The sequence below is a fragment of the Macaca nemestrina genome, chromosome 16, assembly GCF_043159975.1.
Source record: "Macaca nemestrina isolate mMacNem1 chromosome 16, mMacNem.hap1, whole genome shotgun sequence".
NCBI lineage: Eukaryota > Metazoa > Chordata > Mammalia > Primates > Cercopithecidae > Macaca > Macaca nemestrina.
Genome location: NC_092140.1, coordinates 3,617,416 through 3,641,486, shown reverse-complemented (window position 1 = coordinate 3,641,486; position 24,071 = coordinate 3,617,416). Strand labels below are relative to the sequence as shown.

The window sequence follows — 24,071 nt, the reverse complement described above, 5'->3', positions numbered from 1 at the left end:
CGTGTGTGCGTGTGACCCCTGGGTACTCTCAGGGCGTTTTCAACCATGCGATTCTGGGGACCTCAGAGGACTCTGTTCCTTTCTGACTTGTGTTCGGGCGTCTGGGTTGCTCCCAACAGGAGGAGGAGTATTGTCTATTAAGGGAAAAGATTTCAGTGACCTGGCAGGAGGGAGCGTCCTCAGTGTTTGACTGTTTATGGTATGTCAGGGAACTGGTTCCTGGCAGTAGCTTCCCTGGGGGTGGGGAGGGGTGTGCTGGGGGTGACAGGAAGCACTAAATCAGGACAGAGAAGGGAAAGAAGCCCGCCCTCCACTTCCGGTGTTCCCTGAGAAGGTCGGTGGCCAGCGCTGCCTTCACATCAGAACCCCATTTTAAGACATGTCCAAGCGCGTGGCGTGATCGGGCCGAGGGACTTCTCCCCGTAGAGTGTCAGACCAACACCGCCCTGCCCAGAGCCCTGTGTTCCCTGCTCTGTCGTGTTCCCACCCATAGCCAGGAGTTCCAGCTGCTGGCCGTCCAGCCCCTGTGGAGCAGTGACTAAGGGTAGCTGTGGGACTCACTCGCGAGCCTCAGGTTAGGTGAACAAACTGTACATAGTTTGTGGCTGATTAGGTGTTGTTAAGGATTTACTGTTCAGGGCTGTTGGTTTCTGCCACTGGCTTGTCTTCTCCCAAGGACGGGGGGCCTGCCTGTTGGCCTTTAGATCTTTAGCACTTAGCAGACTCTCAGAAGTGTTTTCTAGAGGACGTTTTCTGGGGAGTGTCCACCTGCACTGGTGAAAGCAACTCCGTAACAACTCCGCTTTGAGAGGAGCAGAGCAGGAGCCTTCCGTTGGTGTGTGTAAGGGGACACCGGCTTTAAAGACGCCAGGCTGAGTTGCTGTGTCAGGATTGAGTCTTTACTTCTCCATCTGGAGGTGTTTCTGCTTTATCAGTTTCTCCTTGTTTCCAGTTCTGTCTCGCTGCCAGAGGGCCGACGTTTCCTGGCTTTTGTTGTACTGTGGCACAGAGTCTGTTTTGAAAGGACAGGAGCATAATAAAAGCGGATATGAAAGAAGGGCCAGATGACATCACATAGAATACTGGAGGAAGTCCGCATTTGTGGATGTTTATAATCTCAGCATGTTAGTTGTTTGTAATATGATAAGAGCACTTTTGATACATAGGAGGACCACAAGCCTTGTTGCTTAGACAGGACTCATGAATTTTTGTCTTAGGCTCATAGTGACAAACAGAGAATGGGGATCTTGGCCTGGATCCCAAGTGACCCTGGCTCATTGGTTGACCTTGGGTACAAGGTTCGGCATAGTTGAGCCATTTAAATTGTGCCTAAGCCAGCTACTCACTGAATTTTTTAAAAGAGAGAGAGAGAGAATAAAGAAAGCTAAGAATTTGACTTATTAGAGAGGAATTAGCTTACTAAATTTTTTTCCTTTTGAAATCTTACTTCAGAGAAATTGATGGTACCTAGCACTTAACATTAAATCAAGTAAGACCTTTTTAAGGTAAATTCCGTAAGCCATATAGGGTCAGCATTGTATGCATGCTTACTGAATGAAAATCCTAAAACATGCAAGTATCTCCATAAAGAGCAATCTCCTTGAACAATGACAGTGTTGACACCTGCTGTTCTCCAGGTCTGTATCATGAGATGGAAATAAACCAGCATCTTTCCCCACTAGGGGAAGATGATAAAATGCAGGTTAAGAACATGGACCATGGATGCTGGGTACATCCTGGCGGGAGCCGGGCACTATCTTCACCTCTTCCCATGGGTTAATCTCGTTTTATCCTAACAGCAACCCCAGGAGGAAGGAACGGTGAGTTCTACCCATTTTTTAAATGAGGACACTGCAGGGCATGTGGGATGAGCATTCCTCACAAGACCACCCCACAAAACACTGACCTGGAGCCCAGGCACCCTCGGTCCAAAGCAAATCAAGTTTCTCGCAAACACAGTGCCATTCAGAACAAACCGTATCTGCAGCACTGGAGACCCGCACACCCAGCTGGAAGCTTAGGGCAGGGCAAAGGCACAAGACAGGATCATAGCACTCTGCAGCCCAGGAAGAACCCATCTTCTTGCAAACACTCCAGATTAAGCTTAAAAAGGCTAGAAAAGTCAACTGTCTTCATGCACTGGTATAGGAGAGTAGGGTAGAACTGGCTTCTAAGATTTCACACTCAGGACACTCTAAAAATTGTGCTCAAACCTAAAAATGTGTGCATGCTAATTCTGAATTAGCCTTATTGACAGAGGTTAGCGTCCAAAAACTTGGTCTAACCTAGTCCGGGGAACATGCAATCTTTGTAGCTTGATACTGCAATGACTATGTGGTCTCTGACTGTGCATCAAACACAAGAATTAAAATCTCAACAACCTACTGAGGGGCAGAGAGGAGTGGGATTGAAAATCCACTGTTGGAATATCCAGGTGGATAATCCACTGCCAAATAACGGAGTGCTGCCTGCGCCTGTCCGTACTCAATGGGTGCTCTCTTCTCCTGGCCCCAGGAGTAGGCGTCTGCTATGACTTAGAGCAGATTTTATGCACAGACCTTCCTCCAGGCAAAGGAAAAACTACTGAGTGTGAGTTCACAGCAAAGGCATCCTCTATCCTTGCTGATGTGGGAAGACATAGGTATACGCCGTCTGAAAGCTGCCAGGTGTGACTCACTTGGCAGCGTACCTCCAGGAGAAAGGGCGGGGCAGAAGTGCAGAAATTCTAACCCAGAAGCCAGGCCAGCAGATAGGTAAAGTGGCTGTAGCGTGGGTGTGGTGTTGCCCATGGCCCCTGGGACTTTGATGGTCACGTTTGCAAAGATAAAGCTACAGACACCTGAGGCTGAGCCTGCCTGGGCGGTGCAGCGCTGCTCTGTGTGCCGGTGCAAACCGGGACCTTCCTTGCCTAGACCAGCCTTCACCAACCAGAACAGAAATCTTATTGTGTTCTGAAAAAGGATTGCTGGATCTCTTTCATTTCATGCTTTTCAGATTTCTTTTCTCCCAAATTTAGCACAGAGGGCGGGTTTTGAACAGAACTCTCAAACTGAATGTACTTTTCTGGAATAAATAGCTTCAAGAGATGGAGCCACTCTGTTTCTTACAAACAGTGCAAAATATTTACCTTAGACCTATATGCCAGTACTAACATCATACACATTTTCATTCATTGCCAAAGAATACCAAGAACTGGCATGCCATATAAATAATTAAAATTTAGTGTAGATAATGTGTGAGGTAATGCTTATATTAGATGATGTCTCGGTGGACTCTCTCCCTAACTGAGCAGAACAAAAACAACATAGCTCACAAATATGTAAGGGCATTTATTCTAAATGTAACATGTAAAACTCTTCACTGCGTGTGCACTTATAAGTCTGAAAACTCGCTTCTAACTATGATTACATTGATGGCCTCTTGAACAAGAGGTAAAAACTCCTTGTAACTTGTTCTTCTCAAGACGGAGACAGAACAAAATCCCTACGGCGATTAAAAGGACGACATGACAAATAGCCTTCATTAAACATGGTCTTTTATGCAGCCAATTTTCTTATTATTAGTTATTTGGTGACAACATGACATTTAAATGAGTAGCCAATGAGAGAATATTGAAGTAGGCTGTTTGTTACAGCACATTTCCTCTAACTCATACTTGCTGATAGGTAATTGGAACAGAAGAGAATGATGTCAGTATGAGATGGAAGTCACGTTAGTTCATGCATGACGTTTTTCCCAGCGTGGTGTTTGCCCCACTGAGTAACAGGGTAGCTGAAGGGTAAGTAGAAGAATACACATCAGCACAGCAAACTGTCAAGGAATGAAATGCTGTAGAGACTCCAAAGCCCCAGTATTCTCTCTCTTGCCTTGCTCAGGCCGCATAGTCTCCTCAGAAATGCTTTCTCCACGGCTCTTCCCAATCTTTGGTTGTCCTGTCCTTGCTCTCTGCAACATAGCAGTGTTAGCACTTCCTTACACCCCCTTCTGTAAAACTATGCTGTCACTTTTCTTTAAGATAAAGTGCTTTATGTACTGCAGTATTTCTTTACTTGGGAAGTTAACATGGCTATTAAACTGTGCTATTATTTTTATCAGGATTGTTACCAATTTTATTAAGGCCCTAGTTACAAAGTTGCATTGGTATTGAGTGGTCTGCCCCAGCTCTCTTCTTCCCATGGACCTCGGTGGTTTGGTGTGTGGTTTTGCAGAGTATGAGAATGTTTGAGAAACAGTCATATACTGTGTTACAGCAGAAATGCCTGTTCTTAAAAAGAATGGGTGGGGACTAGATGTGAATCAGTGTGATTTGACTGTCTTCTTCCCAAGGTGAGTAGCTGGTGTGTTGAGTGGGTCTCGACTGCACTGACAAGGAAGGTGAGGGTATGGAGGACATTCCAAGCTGAAGGAACAGCGTGTACAAAGGCAAGTTCTTTGCGAGGATGGAACCCCGGAGGTGTTCATACTCCATGCATTGAAAATCCTCACATTCCCTCAGCATGTGAAATATGTGATTAAGCATTCAGCTGTAGTTGAAAGAAAAAGAGACTTTGAAAGTGGAGGGAACAGTGGATGCAGGGGAGCAGAACCCCAGTTGGCGGGTCTCGGGAGAAGTGAAGTCTGCTATTCCTGGGAAGCAGTGGGGTGGAGGAATCAGAGGACAGCAGATGCTGGCTCCACACCCTCACCTTCCCTGTCAGTGCAGTTGAGACTCTCTCAAACACACCAGCCACTCACCTGGTGAAGAAGAAAGTCAGACTCACATTGATTCACATCTTGTCCCCACCTGTTCTTTTTAACCCGATGTGGTCTCTCGACTAAAGGGTCAATACCAGAAGCACCCAGCTAGCTAAGTACCCACCTAGCCAGCCGTTAGTGATTGACAAAAACATGAAGGGTGGCCATCTATATTAAGGGTAGAGAAGGAGAGGGGGTAAGGGAAGGTGGCTTCTGGCAATTGACCATTGACAGACCCCCAGCTGCTGTGTGGGACAGAAGTCACATGACTCAGATAGCAACACCCGGGCTCCCATCTTGTTCCGTCTCATCTGTGCCTGGGCAGGTGTACCTGTGCACAGGGGGACCACCTTCTGCAAGGTAGCTGGGGTGCGTGTTAGTTCTCAGAATAGTGCCACCTGTGTGTCCACTTCATAATGACATCAAGAAGATAGGCTTTGGGATCCTGCCCACACCCAGCTCCGGGGTGCTGCTGATGTATCCAGGCAGTCCCAGCCAGGATCCTGGGTTGCCTCCGTCACCTTCACAACCAGGGAGCCGGGAACCGGCCGTGAAGGCCAGTGAGAGGCGAATTTGGAAATGGGGAGCTCTCCTGGGGTACCGAAGGAGCAGCATCAAAACACTTGAAAGAGAACTCTTTCTCGCTTGAGGCTTTTGAGGTGTGTTTCGTGTGTAACTCAAAGCCTTGGGAATCTGAGGCAGAAAGTCATTTAAGATTAACTTTTGGAATCCAGTGAATAAGACCCTATTCAAAGGAGAATTTAGCCGTGGGTTAATAAATACATCTAAATTGCAATGAAAATAAATCTTCAGCAGTCTTAGCCACTGATCCCGTAGTCACCATAGACAGTATAAGGAGCAGTGGCTATGGCAGGGGTAATGGAACCGATTTCAGGAAGTAACTCAGAGTGAGAGAAGCAGGGGCACCAGAACTCTAAGTGACCAAGACATTCGAAGACAGGCAAGGAAACCTTCAAATGAAGGCAACTCATACTTCGACGGGACACCCTCCAGTGCTCTGAGATGGAAATTGCCTGCATTTCAGTGCCCTGTTCTGTGGCTCCAGCACCCTGCTGTATGCCCACTGCAAAGGCTGCTTGTCACATGTGCTGCCCAGCTCAACCCGGCCCCTGTGGTCACTGTCCTGCCTCCCTGACTCCTGATGACGGCCCCACGCCCATGTCCACACCCTGGGTGTTTGCTGTGTAGGTTCCAGGCTTCTAGACCAGATGACTCAAGATGAGGCACCCGTGAGTCTCCACCCAGCACCTAATAAAACCACCCAATAAATGAGGGCTCAGCTCCTTCCCGGGTGAAGGCCAGAGTGCTCTGTTGACCAAGGGGAGGTCATGAAAGAATGGAGAGGGCTGGCTCTGCACAGAGCCTCATCCTCTGCGCTTATCATGGCTTACTGCCAAGTGCGAACACCTGGGTCCACGCCTCCGCATGCTGGGCCCTTGTGCACGCCTGCCTTCCTCGCTGGTGAGGAGGCGCATCTCAGCGCTGCTTTTTGCCTCTAGAAGGGCACTGAGTGTGAATTCTGAAGAAGTGGCCAGGGCAGGGGACGTGTGTCAGGAAATGCCAAGCCCGCTGTCCTAGCTCAGCCAAATGGCCCACCTGTCTTCACCTGAGGCCAGGCCCACCCATGCTCTGAGATCATCTCTAGCCCAGGACGACGTATTTCCAAGGCAGCGTTGGCTCAGACTACATTGTCTGGGCTTCAGCTCTCATTCACGTGTCAGGAGTCTAGGCCGGGGAGCCAGGTGTTGGTGACCCTTCAGCTGGAAAGGCTCATGGGGCTGAATTACATCCCCAAACCCTCACAGTTGCCCTGCGGAAGGGTGCCGTCATCCTCCCATTGTGCAGAAGATGCTGTGGCTCTGAAGGACCAGTCACTTCTCTGCCTAAACTCTGCCCTTTGTCTTGCCCTTTGCCACATCATTCATGTTCCCGGTCGGCCCCTCACACCTGCTCTTCAGCTTCCCAGGTTCTCAGCAGTTCCCACCTGGGGCCCCGCCCGCCGTTCCTCCACTGTCATTCAGCCTGCTTTAAATGTCTCAGGATGACTAATGTCACTGGGATGAGTTCTGGCCCTGGTCTTTGGCCCACCACACACTGCATGCCCTGGCAGTCAAATTCCTGACTTCTTTTTTTTTTTGAGCCAGTCCTGCCCATCAGGACCCAAGCTCCAGCACTAAAGTACAGCTGTCAGAGGTGGCCCTGCCAATAGCATGCTGTGTGTGGAAAACACCAGACGTTAAGCTGCCTGAGGAGAAATGGAAGGTGGCCCAGTTGGCCAGTCATTGCTTGTTAAAATGTATAGGTGTGCAGATATGAAAACACGGGGCTTGTTGCTGGTGACTCACGAGAGGGCACCAAACGTCATGCCTCCTGGTTATGTCTTGCCGCCGTGTTGAACCAGGACGGGGAATGATCCCATTCCTCAGGTATTCGTCTGGGAGACAGTAAAGGATTGCTTCCAGACAGGAAGGACGTCTGTCTTCCTAAAGAGTGTCTAGCCCGACTCTTGTTGAACTACTATCATTTCTTTCTGCTTCTCCTGTTCCAGATACACAGCCTGAGCTCCTCCTTCCTTCTCTGAGTCTCCCAGTTCCATGAGGACGCACTGACGCAGTCCTAACTGCTGGCACTCACTGGCACTCCGTCATTGTATGTGGGGGAGCACCCCGTCCTTCAGGCATTTCACCATCTCGAGCTGGTGACTAGTTCAAACCCATTCTGTAGAGTGAACACATTTATTTAGGGTGCCCTTGAAGTACTGTTAAACAAAGGAAGCTGAATTGGCTGACTTTTCTGCCCGGCATATGGAGGAGAAGGATTTGTTCTGGGTGGTGCAGTTGTGACCTGCACTTCCTCTTCCATATACCTTGCCCTGCTAATACCATGTTGGAATTATTTCCTTAATTTCTAAAGCTGCATGTGCGGAAATGGCTTATATTTCCTGTTTTGATAAACTAATAGAACTTTACTGAGAACCTTGTTCCCGAATTGGCTTTCTTTTCTTTTGGCCTCTTTTTGGATTAAAATAATAATTCTAAAAGTCCGGCTTGACTGGACTTGTGTCAAAGATGAAGAATTGTATAGATTTTTTTTTTTTTTTTGCCTTGAAATGTTAACTTTTTAGCTTTTAAAAAGATGATAGCTTTTTAACAATAGGCAATGTTGATCTTGTATGTCACTTGGCGTGGGTTATTCAGTATTCCTCTCTGGAGGGAATTTGGGTTAGATGCTGGGCACAATCCAGTTGTCAACTATCTGTAAATTCCCTTCAGAGGATGGCTCTTGTTGGCTGGAGGTAAATTGGCTTAAAAAGACTTCCTTGGACAAGAAGTTTCTTGGAACATGTAGAGGACAAAATATTCTTTGTTTTGGGACAGATGAGTTTTGTTCTTGCAACTTCATATAACTCAATTACTGCTTATTTTCTATGTGCAAGCTGAGAACAATCACCAGCATTTTTTTTTCATTCATCTACATGGCATCCACTTTAGACAATACTCATGTCTGCAGAGGGCTGGGTGCATTCCCATGGTTTGTTCCCTTGCTATACGTTGACAGTTTGCAGTGGTAGTAGAGAAATAGCTAGTCTCAAAGAGTTTACATTGTTTATATGTTTTGTTTTCTGGCATTCAGGTTGTCACTTAAACCTATTTTTTTAGTGTCCTAAATATAAGGACCAATCTGCCATGAAGAGGAGTGACCTTGGGCAGTTTTCTCCACGTTTGGAGATGGGGCCATTCCTCAGACATCTACCGAGGAGGACCCTCTTTTCCCAGGTGGCAAAGGAAAGGCTCTCCCTCCGCCTGGTGGCACAGGATCCTGGTGAAGGCAACATGATACTCTCTTCTCACTGTCATTGGGTCACTCACAGAAGAGCCAGGGCAGCAACCGGGGGGGACCGGATGTCCTCTTAATCCTGCAGCTGCCATTCTTGATCTCTGCTCCAACTCCACTGAATCCCATTGATAAATGACGGTCTCTGCTGGCAGCCAGGGAGCCGGTGACTCCAAGCAAGAAATTCTCCACTCGATCTTGATAGGAGCCTGGTTCAAGAAACTAGAACCTGGTTTTCCTTAAAGGGTTCCATGACGTTTCTTCTTCCAGAGGTAAAAGACTCACCAAGGAATCTAGATTGTACATCTAGAGGGATTTGATGTCTGTGGTAAATCTATCCATGCAAACAGATGGATTTTCATATCTTCTTTTTTTTTTTTTTTTTTTAAATTGAGACTCAGTCTCACTCTGTCACCCAGGCTACAGTGCAGTAGCACGGTCTCGGCTCACTGAAATCTCCATTTCCCAGGTTGAAGTGATTCTTGTGTCTCAACCTCGTGAGTAGTTGGAATTACAAGCGTGAGCCACTGTGTCCAGCTAATTTTTGCATTTTTAGTAGAGACAGGGTTTCACCATGTTGGCCAGGCTGGTCTTGAACTCCTAACTTCAAGTGATCCACTGCCTAGGCTTCCCAGAGTGCTAGGGTTACAGGCGTGAGTCACCACACCCGGCCCCGTTTTCACATCTTTCTAAATGTAATGATGGAGTCTTAAATAAGACTCCAAGGAAAAGAATTCCCATGTAAGAAGTCAACCAAGAAATCCCTCGCCCAAAGATTCCCATTCTGCACCTGGAAAAAATGTCTGTTGCATTCCAATTGAGTAGAATGTAATCTAAGGCTTTTGGAAAACACATCTTAGCCTTTACATACACTGCCTACTGGCTCCTTAACGTTTCCAATTCCTGTAGTTTTGAATTGGCACGGCAATGCTGGCTACCAGTTTCAGAAGAGGAAAAAGAAGAACTCTAGAAGGATATTTTGAATTTTAAAAGAATAGAAAGAGAGAACTACATTTTTTTTTTGCATTTGGAGGAATTAGAGGTTCAGTGACTGAGTCCTCAGGGCTTGGAGCCGCCCCAGATGCAGCGCAGGTCACAAAGGTCAAAGCAAGGTCCAAAGGCCATCACTTTTCTAGGACAGGCCAGGGGTCCACTGAGTCATGGAACATGCTGAATCTGTAACAAATCCTACCTTCTATTGCACCCAGGGTGATGGTTCAGTGGTTTCCAGCTTTCTTGCTATCTCTAGACAAAGCCTGTTTTCACAATGCCCGTCCGACCACCCAGCGTAGGGCTTTGCAAACCTCAGTGTGCTAACCTGGAAGTCATGCTAGAAAGTAGGTTCTGCTCCAAGAAAGGTGGGGTGGGGCCTGCATTCCTCACTAGCTCCAGGGTGATGCTGATAGGGCCTGTCCACACAGCACGCTTGCCATGGCGGGGGCCAGCTGGGAGAGCAGCTGCCCTTCAGACAAGCACTCGTGACCTCTTTGACTTTGTGTCTAAGTCCCTGCCTCTGATCAGTATTCCTCTCTCTCTCCCTCTTATTCCCTCGCGTTTTATTTGTGGTGCGACTTCCAGGTAAATCTTCCTCAAACTCTCTATCCAGTGTCTTCTTTGCTACCAGCTCTCTCTCTTGTTTCTTTCTTTCTTTCCTTTTATTTTTTCTTTTTGAGATAGGGTCTTGCTCTGTTGCCCAGCCTGGAGTGCAGTGGCACAATCTCAGCTCACTGCAACCTCCACCTCCCAGGCTCAACCCATCTTCCCACCCTAGCCCTCCAAGCAGCTGGGACCACAGGCGTGCACCACCATACTCAGCTATTTTTTTTTTTTTTTTTTTTTTTTTGGGTACAGACAGAGTTTTGCCTTGTTACCCAGGCTGGTCTTGAACCCCTGAGCTCAAGCGATCTGCCTGCCTTGGTCTCCCAAAGTGCTGGGATTACAGGCGTGAGCCCCCGCACACAGCCTTCTCTCCTGCTTCTTTGCTGCTTGTGACTCTCTCTCCTCCCTTGACAGCATGGGTTTTGTCCCTATGAACTGGTGCAAGAATGGCCCGTCCTTCATCTCTTCCTTGCAGCTCAGAGACTTTCAAGTCTACTGTACTTCTTAGGTTTAAGCTGCTTTGGACTCTCTTATTTCCTAATATTTATAATTCACATTTATTTTCCATGACTATTCCTTTTGGTTCCACAACACTAAAGGTGTCAGGAGCTTACAATATCAGACTTAGCAGCCCCTTCCCTTTGTCTACAGTGCCTCTGCCAGCTTCTTTAATTCCTTTATCTTTCTTGAAGAAGCAGATAAGTCCAATGGGGTCTGGCCTCCGGTTGGTGTGTGATGAGATAGTTGGCAAGGTTTGCTGAGAGAAGTCATGATTCATCCCCCTAGGCAAACTCCTTCCATGATTTGGAATTTAGGTCTGAAGTTTCCTGGCCATGCGCCTGGGAAGCCACTGAGCTGGCTGTCAGCTGAGTAGGGACTAAGGATGTTCAACTGTGGGTACCGAAAGCGGCACTAGATTGAAGGAGAGCCCTGAGCTGCACATTGGGGTGCACAGCAGTGTTGGAGCATCCTGAAAGTCATAGGAAGAATGGGCTTCAAGTCACTGCAGTCAGGATGGTCCTGATTCCCTGATGATGATCATGATGATGATGATGACGATGATGATGGCATGAAGTTGGTGCCCTCCCAGGCCTGGAGGTTAGGGGTAGCCAGTCTGTCTCTGCTTTCCAGCTGTGAGAGCTTCAGGCTGTCAGGCAGGGAGGTTGGCCTTGGGGGGTAGGCATAGAAGGAGTAGTGGAGCATAGCAGAGCCCTAGGGCACAGGCCTGAGCACAGCCAGTCCTCTCTGTGAACACGATAACACAATACTTAAGGACCCACACTGTTCCTTATTTGCTCTCTAACCATCCTCTTCTTCGCAGCTCTTACCAGAATTTAAATTATGTGGGTTTAGTTTGTTTACTTATTTCACCTCCTTGTCTACTTGGTCACCTGCCACAGGGCAGGAACAATGTCTAATCTGCCCCCTGCTGTATACCCAGAGCCCAGCACAGTGCATGGCTCAGAGGCAATTCACATCAGTGATCATGAGTGAATGAATTTGTAAAGTGAAAGGTGGATGAAGGACCTCCCAGCCCCTTGCCCCTTGTCATGTTACTTTGGAATTGGGGATGTGAGGTGTCCTCTCACTGGTGTAGTTGAAGGAAGGTGCAGGATACGGTTCAGGTTCCTTGGTGGTCCCAAGTTCCCTGGGTAGGGAGGTTCTGTGTGCCTATGAGGAGGTAAGAGTCAGGCATTCTCCCGGGAGTGGGGTGCCCCCACCAGCTTTCTCAGGCCTTCTGGAGAACTGGTCCCACCGGGCCTTGAGTCCTTTCCTGCCTTGGGGTGAAGGACACCCAGACAACCGCAGGAGTTTGGCCAACAGGACTGAACGGCTGTAGCATGCCCCAAGAGCCCGGAGCACGTTCCACACCTACAGTGGGAGCTGCAGGAGCCTCCTGGCCCTGGGAGCTTCAGAGGGGTCCGCAGCCAGGCACACCTGCAGGGGGCCTCAGTGAGAGCTAGACATTGGAATTGCTCTACACAATTGCTGCCTTGGAAATTCAGACTTGAAATGAGAAATCAATGGAGGATTGAATTGATGTTTCTTTTATGAGTCCGTGATTGTTGTAAAAAGAGACATGTCAAGTGCTTGGTGAGACCCATGAAGGATTCTCTAAAAAACACTGAGGCGAACCAGACCTTATAGGGAAAAACGGGCCTCATGGAGACTGAAGTTACAAACATGGACCAGGGCCAGTGTTTATCATGAAGGGGGTGAACAGAGATTTGAGGAGGGTGCAGAGCGGGAGGAAACTCACCATTTTTATTAAGGAGTTGACAAGAATAGGATCGCGTCTTGTCTTTGACTTGCGTTAAGCAGTAAAATGAAGGGATAGGGTGGAGGGCTGGGAGCAGGGTGGCGGCAGGTACGTGCAGTCAGTATGCCTCTGCTGGAGGGAGTGGCCAGGCCACAGACATGGGACCCCACATAGCAGTCCTCACACTCCTCATGTGAGGTCCTCAGGAAGGCATTCGTGTCTCGAGACTGTTTCAGAGACCCATATCTTCTCAGGGGAATGCCAAGGCTCAGGTCAGAGACTTGTTCAGTTTTTAAGAGACTGTCTGGAGCACACACCCTGCCCTAATAAGTCAATATTTCTGTTCCTCCTGGAGGCCTGACATTCCAAAGTGTGGTAGTTCGGGCTCTTGTAGATGTTGGAATTCCTAAGAGTGTCTCTGGAGGACAGGTAAGATGTCAGTGGGAACACACATACACACATGCACGTGCATGTGTGCACACACGGCTAGCATGTCCATGGAAACTGCCTTGGCTTGGAATGAGCAGGGCTGCCTCTCAATGAGGTATTCCTTCCCTCACCATACAGCACCGGAGTCATCGCTATGTGCAGAGAAGTGTTACTGGGAGGTATCTTAGTCAGCCTACAAGCCCTAGTTCCAAAAGTAAGAATGCATAATTCAGTTTTGAGTGGGTTATGAATAACTTGCTACAACTAAATACAGTGAATATCCTCAACCTAGAATAAGGAGTCTGTTAGATCAATTTGAAACCATTAAAATCACTTCAGCCTTTCATTTAGATAGAGGGATTTGGCAAGTGGCTTGAAAATCAAAATTAAAAATAGCATGGGAAGCAGCAGATGGAGAATATGAGTTGATGCTTTACCCTATAGACCCAGGAGGCCCGCCTGCCCTTCCCAGACAACTGGCCAATGAATTATTGGGTCAACTGAGGACCTCTGCCAAGCACCTGTTCATGCCTCCCTCGTGTGTAGTAAAAGGCATGAATGCACCAGTCCATCTAGACTTGAGCTTTGGTGCTAAACTTTCTGGCTTAGTGTGGAGTTGGATTTCTAGAAATCACATATTCAAATCATGGGATTTATGAGCCCCATTACAGATAAACATTGAAGCCATTAAAAAATTGGCAAATACCTAGGATCGTATTTTAAGGGCATGAGAGGATTTTATATATGTTTACTTTTACACCATAAACTCCAGCTGCCTCATTACCTCACTGAAGACAAAAAGATAAAAAGATAACTGAAAAGAAATGTGAAAGGCTTTCAAGGTACTGTTTTCTCTAAAGGATTTGGGACTTTCCAACTTTTGGGTTTTTTTTAAAATAGTAGCGACTGATGCATCAGATACTATATTAGGTAAAGAATTATAAGAAGAACGTAAAATGTGAAACTCTCAAATGAGACTTCTCTAGTAGAAAATTGTTAGTTAAAAGAAAAAAAGCAAAATTACCCATACAAAAGGAATGTGGAGTCATTGCTGGGACCCAAGGCCAACTCTGGCCAGCAGGTTTTGGGTCAGAAGCTTGCGTGTCCTGCCCACCTGCCCTGGACTGTCTGGAAGACTCTGCTGGGTGGGAGTGGCAGAATGGGCCTGGCCATGCCACTTCACCTCTACATGGACATTCAGCTGGTGACAGGAATGGGGAAGGTTCCAGCAGACCCGCTATCACAAAAAAACTTACAGAGGGAGTCCCCAGGTGATAGTCCCGTTTAGTCATTGAGACTTAACTCAGAAGAGAGTGAAAAGGCTGTGGTAAAATACAATTTGCTTAAATTGGAAAGGGTTCTGTCATCTGGTAAGTTTTACTTGCATGATAAGGTTTGAATCCGTGAACACCAGAAGCCAGCCTTGTGCAGGGTCCCTTGGGTGTGACTGTGTGATAATAGGGAGGCTCCAGACAGGCTGACAAAGGCTGGCTGAGGGTGAAAAGCTAGATTAAGATTCACCTGTGAGACACTGCTCACCTGTGTGTGTGAGGGATGGCTGCACTAGCTTACCTGTGGGGGAGGGCTGCACTAGCTTACCTGTGTGTGTGTGGGGGAGGGCTGCAGTAGCTCACCTGTGTGTGTGAGGGATGGCTGCACTAGCTTACCTGTGGGGGAGGGCTGCACTAGCTTACCTGTGTGTGTGGGGGGGGAGGGCTGTACTAGCTCACCTGTGTGTGTGGGGGGGAGGGCTGTACTAGCTCACCTGTGTGTGGGGGGAGGGCTGTACTAGCTTACCTGTGTGTGTGGGGGGGGGAGGGCTGTACTAGCTCACCTGTGTGTGTGGGGGAGGGCTGTACTAGCTCACCTGTGTGTGTGGGGGGGGAGGGCTGCACTAGCTCACCTGTGTGTGTGGGGGAGGGCTGTACTAGCTCACCTGTGTCTGTGTGGGGGGGGAGGGCTGTACTAGCTCACCTGTGTGTGGGGGAGGGCTGTACTAGCTCACCTGTGTGTGTGTGTGGGAGAGCTGTACTAGCTCACCTGTGTGTGGGGGGGAGGGCTGGAGTAGCTCACCTGTGTGTGGGGGGGAGGGCTGGACTAGCTCACCTGTGTGTGTGGGGGAGGGCTGTACTAGCTCACCTGTGTGTGTGGGGGAGGGCTGGACTAGCTCACCTGTGTGTGGGGGGAGGGCTGGACTAGCTCACCTGTGTGTGTGGAGGGGAGGGCTGCAGTAGCTCACCCGTGTGTGTGGGGGAGGGCTGTACTAGCTCACCTGTGTGTGGGGGAGGGCTGCAGTAGCTCACCCGTGTGTGTGGGGGAGGGCTGTACTAGCTCACCTGTGTGTGGGGTGGAGGGCTGTACTAGCTCACCTGTATAGGGGGGAGGGCAGCACTGGCTCACCTGTAGAATGAAGGTTGTACTAGCTCATCTGTCGGGAGGGGAGGCCTGCGCTGAGGCCCGGCTGATCAGAAAGGGGAGAAAAGAGGGTCACTCTGATTGCCATCATCTCAAAACGTTTAATACTGTCACAGTCCGAAAGGAAGAGCTAAGGTGCTTGTCCAGTAGCCCAATCTCCAAGTCCATCTTTGATCTGAATGTTGAGATCAAGGATGAGAAACACCTTTTTGCCCCATCGGGATTGTCCATCCAGGGAACTGCCTCCGTTTCCCACTGACTCACTTAGGGCTGTATCTGCTTCTCTGAGGAAACGCTCAGTGGGGTCACCCACTTGCCTGAATAGGTCCTGAGAAAAGCCTCTTCCTGGTGTTCCTCCTCCTTTCTGAGCATAAGTATGTCTCACAGGGCGAAGGGGAAAGGAAGTGGACTTACTCTGCCAACGCCCCTCCTTTGAAGTCGAAAGTGGTATCAGTGGTGCAGGCGAGGGTTTGGCATCCCACCAGATGCACCTGCCAGTCCTGCCAGTCCCGCTTCCTCACACGGCCCTCCCTCTGATCACCATGATGTCTGTCCCGTGAGGGAGCCACCGTTTGCACCAACGCCGCCTCCTCCCCTCCATGGTAGTCCACTCCTGCCCACCTCTCTGGGTTCCTCGCAAGCATTTTCTCCAGGCGCACACTCCACATGTCCAGGCAGAAGGCAGAGCTGCTGCCCGTGCCCCGGAGTTTCTCATGCCTGCCACAGGCCTGCTCCTTCCTGATTCCTCTCTTCACATGGATCTGGATTCTGGGAATGTTCTCCTGATGCTGGAGGTCCAGGACTTTGCTTGGCATCTGGCACTTAGTGGGCACTTTTTTTTTTTTTTCTGAGACAGTCTCGTTCTGTGGCCCAGACTGGAGTGCAGTGGCATGATCTCAACTCACTGCAACCTCCACCTCCCGAGTTCAAGCGATTTTCCTGCCTCAGCCTCCTAAGCTGAGAATACAGGTGCCTGCCACCATGTCCGGCTAATTTTTGTATTTTTAGTAGGGACGGGGTTTCACCATGTTGGCCAAGATGGTCTCGATCTCCTGACCTTGTGATCCGCCCGTCTTGGCCTCCCAAAGTGCTGGGATTACAGGCGTGAGCGACCACGCCCGGCCTAGTGGGCACTATTTAAAGGCTCATTGACCATAGAATATACAGCACCAAGGGTGAACCCTGGTCTCAACTGTGGACTCTGGTGACGGTGATGCATGCGGACTCAGCGATTGTAACCAGTGTACAGGTTGGCTCCAACCTGTGCATCTTGGTGCAGGATGTCGATAGTGGGGAACTTCAGAGGTCGGAGAGACAGGGGTATATTGGAAATCTCTGGACCTTACACTCGATTTTGCTGTGCACTGAAAACTGCTCTAAAAGTTATTCTATTTTTTAATAAAGCCTTATTGAATGTTTGGAATGAATAGTTTCTAGAGTTGGAAGGAATCTCAACAGATGCTATTTTAATACATGTCGTAGTTGGCAGTGTTTTAGGTAACTTTTCTTTGCCTTGTGTTTTATTGTTGCAGGGTGTGAAGAAGTTTGATGTGCCGTGCGGAGGAAGAGATTGCAGCGGGGGCTGCCAGTGCTACCCTGAGAAAGGTGGACGTGTAAGTCACAGCATTGCAATAAGTAATATTATCTTCCTCATACAGTCATGCCTCGCTTCACGACGGGGATACCTTCTGGGACACATGTGGCTGGGCAATTTCGTCATTGCTTGAATATCCTAGAGAGTACTCACACAAACCTAGGTGGTGTGGCCTACTACACATACAGGCTATGTGATGGAACCTGTCACTCCTAGGCTACAAACCTACACGTAGGCAATTGCAACACAGTAGTATTTGTATATCTAAATGCAGAAAAGGTACAGTAAAAAGATTTAAAATGGGACTCGTGTATAGGGCGCTTACCACGAACAGAGCTTGCGGGACTTAGAAACTGCTCTGTCTGCATCAGGGAGTGAGGGGCGCGTGGATTTGAAGGCCTGGGGCGTGACTGGCACCACTGTAGACTCCGTAAACGCTGGATCTTAGGTGGCCCTAAACTTAAGTTTTCAATATTTTTCTTTCTTCAGTAATAAATTAACCTTAGTTTACTATAACTTTTTTACTTTACAAACTGTTAAACTTTTTAAACTTGTTGACTCTTTTTGTATAAGACTTAGCTTAAAACACACGTCGTACAGCTGTACAAACGTGTTTTCTTTTTCTGTGTTCTTCTTCAATGATTTTTCTATTTAATTTTTGTTTTTTTACGTTTTAAACTTTTTTGTTAAAAACAAAGAAACAGACATGGAAGCTGAGGCCTACACAGGCTCAGGATGATCAGTATCACTGTCCTCCACCTCCACATCTTGTCCCGCCAGAAGGTCTTCCGGGTAGTAACGCGCATGGAACCGTCTTCCCCTCTGGGAACAATGCCTTCTTCTGGACTCTTCCTGAAGCATCTGCCCGAGGCTATTTTACACTTAGCATATAAATAGGAGTATACTCCAAAGTAACGATAAAAGGTAGAGTATAGTAAATGCAGAAACCAGTGACACAGTTGCTTATCACCAAGTGTCACACACTGCATGTAACTGCATGTCCACACTCTGATGCAACCAGGAACACAGTAGGTTTATCCACACCAGCACCGCCACAAACATGTGAGTCATGCGTTGGGCAGATCTGGTGTCATCTTAGGGGACCACTGTCTTCAGTGCAGTCTGTTGTTGACCAAAAAGTCGTGATGCGGTGCCTAATTGTACTTCCGTGTGAAATGAGAGTGTCTTAAATTGCCTGATTAAGTCATTGCATACTTTGCTAAGAAATTTAATACAATTGTATTCTCTTCCACTAGAACAAACAATAATATAATGCAAAATTGGGTCAATGTATACCACTTTCCTACAAAATTGAGAACAATTTTAATTTTCACAAGCATCTTTTCTTTCGTTCATTATTCATTGTAAGTACATATGTGTGTTTGCATGTGTGTTTATATGTACATATATAAAGCAATGATGTTTTATACTTTTACATAAGCAAAAATGTCATAAAAATATTCTGTAAAGAAAAGCGTAATTAGTTGCATTTATACTGCAATATAGTTATACAAACTAGAGGGCACTGGCAGTTGTATCATTGCTAACAATTCTGACTTTGAAAATACTCATTCCCTGAATGTCTTTTATGTGGTCCATCTGATAGATAAGTAAGAGGAAAAAAGGGTACCCCAAATTATCACCATTACATCTGGCAGAATTTGAAATATTGCCCTAATATTGGATTTAATATTGGATTTAAAACTGATGCCTTTAAAACTGAGTCTTGGTGTTACTTGGTTTAAAAATTATTATTTATATGTGCACGTTTAAGTCCATCTTGCATCTGCGAAGGTGTAGGGAGTAGCATTTTATTTTATGATACAGCCTCCTTGCCTTTATTCTCTGGACTCATGCATCTGCCCTAGGACTCATGCTTGTCTACACCTTCGTTTGGCAAATGCCAGGTTGTCAAGGCAACTGGAAACTCTTGCCTGCATTGCCCTGTTGTTGTTGGAATCAGAAATTATAACAGCCCTTGGGTGTCCAAATGAGTTTCCCCAAGTTGAATCCTGAAGTCAGTTTCTACCGTAGCCATTCCCCATCCTTACCTGCCAGGAGGAACGACCCTCTGCTGGAGCTTGGCCTCCAGGGCTGGGGTGCGACGCTGCTGCCTCCTCTCCTGTGTCCGCTCGACAAAATCAAGCGGCCACAGTTCGTGATAGGGAACCTCTTTATAAATGCTGTCATCCTATTTGCTGACCTGTGACCGATCATTATTTCACTGTCAAAAATCACAACTGAGGAGGCTTCCTGCCCCTTGGATCAAAGCTCCCGTCTCTCCACCTGCTACGTTCATTATTAGTTGCAATTCTCAAAGCAGTTATTTTTGTTTTGGTTAAGCATTCCTCTGCCTGCAGTGGGGACTTTATGGTTTAGAAATTGCTGGTTGAAGATCATTTATCAGCACTTAACAAGGCTAAATAATTTTTAAGTTTATGGAAGCCATTTCACGAGATGTAAAATTCCCCCGGGTCCCATGCTATCGATTTTCGCAACGATGCTTCTGCTGCAGTGATGAGAATGCTTGACTGCAGACTCTCCACCCCGCAGCCCTTGACTGACTCAGCCTTATATGGGCATGGATAGAATTGGTGGTATACACATATCTGCGAGACTAGCTGTGTGGGATGGAGTTACTGTCTAGCGGGACTCTGCATTCTTCTCCATGTCATCAGACAAACAGAACCCAAACAAACTGAGTAGAGGTGACCGGGTCTGTTCCTTTTCACTTTCTGTGATTATTTAATGCAGAATCAACATAGTAACATTTTCCATAGTGCCTTTAGGAGAATTTTATTCTTCAGCAAACATAGCTAGTTCAGATTATTTCAATATATAATGGCATCTGCATAGCAGTGTACTGTTACGTGATGCCAGAGGTTTTTTCAATGAGGTTATTAAGAGGAAATTTCTAAGGATCCCCAAGGCTCTGTGATTTCGTGAAGTCACAGTGCAGGCATTGAGACCTTTTTCTTTCCCAGTGTCCCTAATGAAGGAAACACCTTGAGTCTCTTTCTGTAGTTTGCCAAGTAAAATGAAAAATCGACACCTTCTGGTTAATGTGATTAACATGAGTAATCCAGAACTCTGTGTGTGCTTGGCTTTCCGCTAGTTATTCAGACGGGTTATCAACACTGATCCAATTAGGCTGTGATTGGCAGCTGTGTGAAGGGTTGCACAAAAGACAGAGGCAAACGATACCCCTGCCCCGAGGCCTGGACTGTGGGATCCACTGTGCTCACGCGGCCTGAAATCTGGTTGTACCTGTACCTCTGGGTACTGCGTGATGCTTGACACTGTCGTTTCACTGGGCCGAGACCCATGCTGCCAAGGGACCACACAGAGCCAGTCACTGGGGTGTGTTAACAATCAGCACACAGGCTGCCCTGTTAATTCAGGTGAGACCCTGGACATTCACCAATAAAGTGATAGAAATGGCTGATGATAAAAGGTAAGAAAGAGATCAGTGATGCCATTTATCATTTTCTACAGAGTATATTCCTGGAGATAGTCTCCTTTATGTTACAGGAGACATTTACCCTCAGGACTGTTGCATCTATTGTATTAAAACATTTTTAAGATAGAGTATCTATTTCAAGACTACAAATCCAGTGCATGTGGCTTAACTATTTTTTAATTAACAGATTTTCCCAAATGCGTTCTTGCAGAAGCAGAGCTCTGTCTGCCCTACGTTTGCATTGATAGTATTTTTTTTGAAGTAAGATAATACATAAAAATAGCAGCTGGACAGAACTTGCTGTCGAAAGGGCTGTGTGCATAGTTTGTTCTTTCCCACAGCTTCCCCTGGGGTGACTCCCGTCTCTTTTCCCTGTGGTGCTACTGTAACAGCCCTGGAAATGCCTGGCTGCAGACTCTCCACGCCCCAGCCCTTGGCTAGCTCAGCCTTTTATGGGCATGGTACCCCAGCTCATCTGTGCATCACCATGGTGACAGCCAACATCGGAAGTTGTACGTCACTGGATAACTTTTGGACACTAAGCAGAAATCACAAGCATACTATGGATTCCAGTTCCAGATGGATTCTCATGTGACCAGTGAATGAGCTTTGGGTCAAATTTATGGAGTTTTGTTCTCTATCCTTGGGCGATGAGTGATGGACTCTCCTAGCAGGGAGAGAATTGCTTCCCGGACAGAACCACCCGGTCCCATAGATAATTCCAGCAAGCCACAGAGTTGAGGCATGAAGAGGCAAGGCGGGAGCTGTGTTCCAGCTGCTGGGCATGGCCCACTTCCCCTCCCTGGGCAGAGCTGGGAGGAGCTGAGCCAGGAGCTAGCCCATGTCCTGTAGTTCACATAGGAGCACACTGACTTCAGGAGGGAAATGGCTTCTGCAAGTCTCACACCCAGATTGTGGTAGAGTCCAAAACAAAACTCAAGTCTGGGGACTTAGACAAATTCTTTTTCCAGCATAATCGTCTTTTGTGTCCGTACTCCTCTTCCAATGTGTCAGCCTAGAAGAGTGAGGCTCTCCGGGGTGCAGGGAAGAACACAGGCAGCATGAGAAGAGAGTTTCCCCTCGTTATGCAAGAGTTATGCTTCCCTAGTTAACTCTCTAATCACCTCTTCAGTTGTTTTGTGAATTAAAAAAAATAACTTTAACAAATGATCAGGACTTTATTGTTATGTGAGGGTCTGTATTTCAAATAATCTCTAGTAAGTATATTGGAATAATTATAAATTATAAGTTCTGATTCATTGGCACTGCATGTTCTCAGATTTACCCCTCCACTGAATACCAGGCAATCATCCAGACAAGGCTGCCCACCCCTAGCACCTTCCACTGCAGCCCTCCCAGGCTCAAGCAATTCTCCTGCCTCAGACCCTCAAGTAGCTGGGACTGTAGCCATGCACCACCACACCCGGTTAATTTTTGTATTTTTTTTTTTTTGTAGAGATGGGATTTTGCCATATTGCCCAGTCTGGTCTTGAACTCCTAAGTTCAGGCAATCCGCACACCTCAGCCTCCCAAACTGCTGGGATTACAGGTGTGAGCCACCACACCCAGCCTTCTTTTTCTATTCTCTTTTCAGTTTTCTTTCTTTATACACCATGGAGATGGAAGGCAGTTGAATGGAAAGCATCAAAGTTAGTTTCAGTTACAGAATTTCTAATAGAGTTATCAGCACCATGCAATGTAAAGGTTAATAGTATAGAAAGCAGTAGAGGGGCAGGTAGGAAATCGGAGTCAACAGAGAAGACGACTTTGCTTTGCTTGTTAACTCAGCTAGAATATTGTGAAAGTCTTGGATTTTTCCAAGTAAGGTTAATTTTAGTTCATTATTTCAATAACTTAGCCAGGTTCCTGTTCCCCCCAAACATCTGATTTTTGACCATAAACTCTGATCAGATAGATTGTTTTAATTTTTTTAAGGACATCAACCTTCACAGGCCACCTCCTGTGTCCTAAGGCACTTGGGTGTTCCAGAAATTAGTAAATGTGAAGACTGGTTGGATAACTCCAACTTCTTGGGAACTAGGGAGATGGGCAGATGGCTGTGCCGCATGACAACAGGGAAAAGAGAACCCACGTTGTCAGCCCCTGAACTACTGAGTGTAGGTCCCGACATCACTCAGCATGCATCCAAGCAGGACCCACAGTGCCCCCTGTGGCCTGGCAGCTGCAACTGAGAGCCTGGAGACCATGCTTCCGGAAGGTTGCAATTGACAAGCTCGCTCAAGTAAGCAGCGGCTGAGTGTGCAGGGCAACAAGTTGTGTTTAGTGAGTACATTTTTTCATGTAACTGAGAGTTTCCCACAGTCTATGGGTCCCTGGACTTGGGTCAAATAATCCTTAGCCTCACCAGATTTCTTAAATTCAACAATATAAATCAAAGTAAAAGAAACCAGAGAGAAACTGAGCAGAAAAAGCCGCCAAGAGAAGAGGGAATGGGTGCTCGGAGTGGGATGGAGGCAGATAATGAGAAGCCAAGAAAATTCCTTGTCTTTGGCTCTTGCTGTCAGCTCAGAGGGGTCATCCTGAGATTAAAAAAAAAAAAATGAGCTCCCAGCCTCCGGGAAGGAAAGGAGAGGGTGCCCCACACAGATATGAAGCAAAGCCATTAGCAAGATATTCCCTCTAAGGAGAGCAGTGGTCTTGCCAACGGCATCTTCTATTGTGTATTGCCAATCATAAACCTTACCCTTCTGTGTAGAGAGCCAGGATTTTAAAATAAAACCCCAAGGAGAGAATTGCGAGGCCCGGGCAGCAGGGGTTCTTTCATGTGGGTGTTCCCGTGGCTGGAGGGGTTCTGAAATTTTTGTATTTTTAGTAGAGATGGGGTTTCACCTGTTGGCCAGGCTGGTCTCAAACTTCTGACCTCAGGCGAGCCACCCGCCTCGGCCTCCCAAAGTGCTGAGATTACAGGCGTGAGCCACCGCACCCAGCCTCTGTCTTAGTTCTTTGAAGATGTGTGCCTGTGTGGAATAAAAACGTCAGTGCTGTATCAGACCTCTTTGCAAACCACCTGCAGTTTTTCCAGACAGAAACTTTTTAATGGTGCGCCCAGCATACTTAGCAAAAGAAATCTCCAGCATTTTACACGCTGCACAGAAAGGGCAAGAAATTAGTCAGACATAGCAGAAACACTACTTGGCTTCCAGGCTTTTATAGCCCTGTCTGCACATAGCTCTCACTCACTTTCAGAACCACGCAGTTATTTTTAGTGTGGCTTTGGAGCAAAGGTGGCCTGGCTCATCCAGCACTGCAGGGGCTGCAGCAACTGGTGCTGCAGCAACTGGGTCTGTGGGTGAGCTCCAAACTGGCCCATTTTCTATCAAATCCTCAATGGTGTTATAATGGTTCTTTTGACATAAAATATTTATCATATGGGGTGGGATGGCGAGTGGAGGAGGGGCCAGAAATTTGTAATTGCTTCTCTCTTCATCAGCTGCATAATTAACTCAATTCTACGACAGTTTATTAAAAGTCCCACTTCAAGAAAATGAAGAAAATGGTTAAATCTCAATGGAAAGAAAGAGCCGCATTATGTTCTGAAGCTCCAAGTTTCAGAAAATATTCTTTTTGTAAATATTTAAGCCCAGTAGGTCACCCATCTTGGTCTTACTTTCCTGAAACCCTGACTTTATATTGTATTTTCTTTTCATCCAGGATTTACTGTCTAGAATAGTCTTACACATTTTCTGTGAGTTTCCTGTCTCTCC

At 47.1% G+C, this 24,071-nt stretch overlaps 1 protein-coding gene across 1 annotated transcript in view; it reads left to right on the top strand.

Moving 5' to 3' along the window:
- The window catches only part of LOC105485298 (collagen type IV alpha 2 chain), a 198,859-nt gene that overhangs the window by 33,945 nt on the left and 140,843 nt on the right, over positions 1-24,071 (top strand). Inside the window, exon 4 of the mRNA XM_071081045.1 lies at positions 16,825-16,905. Coding sequence (XP_070937146.1) covers positions 16,825-16,905 — 81 coding nt within the window. The remainder of the gene's footprint in view (positions 1-16,824; positions 16,906-24,071) is intronic.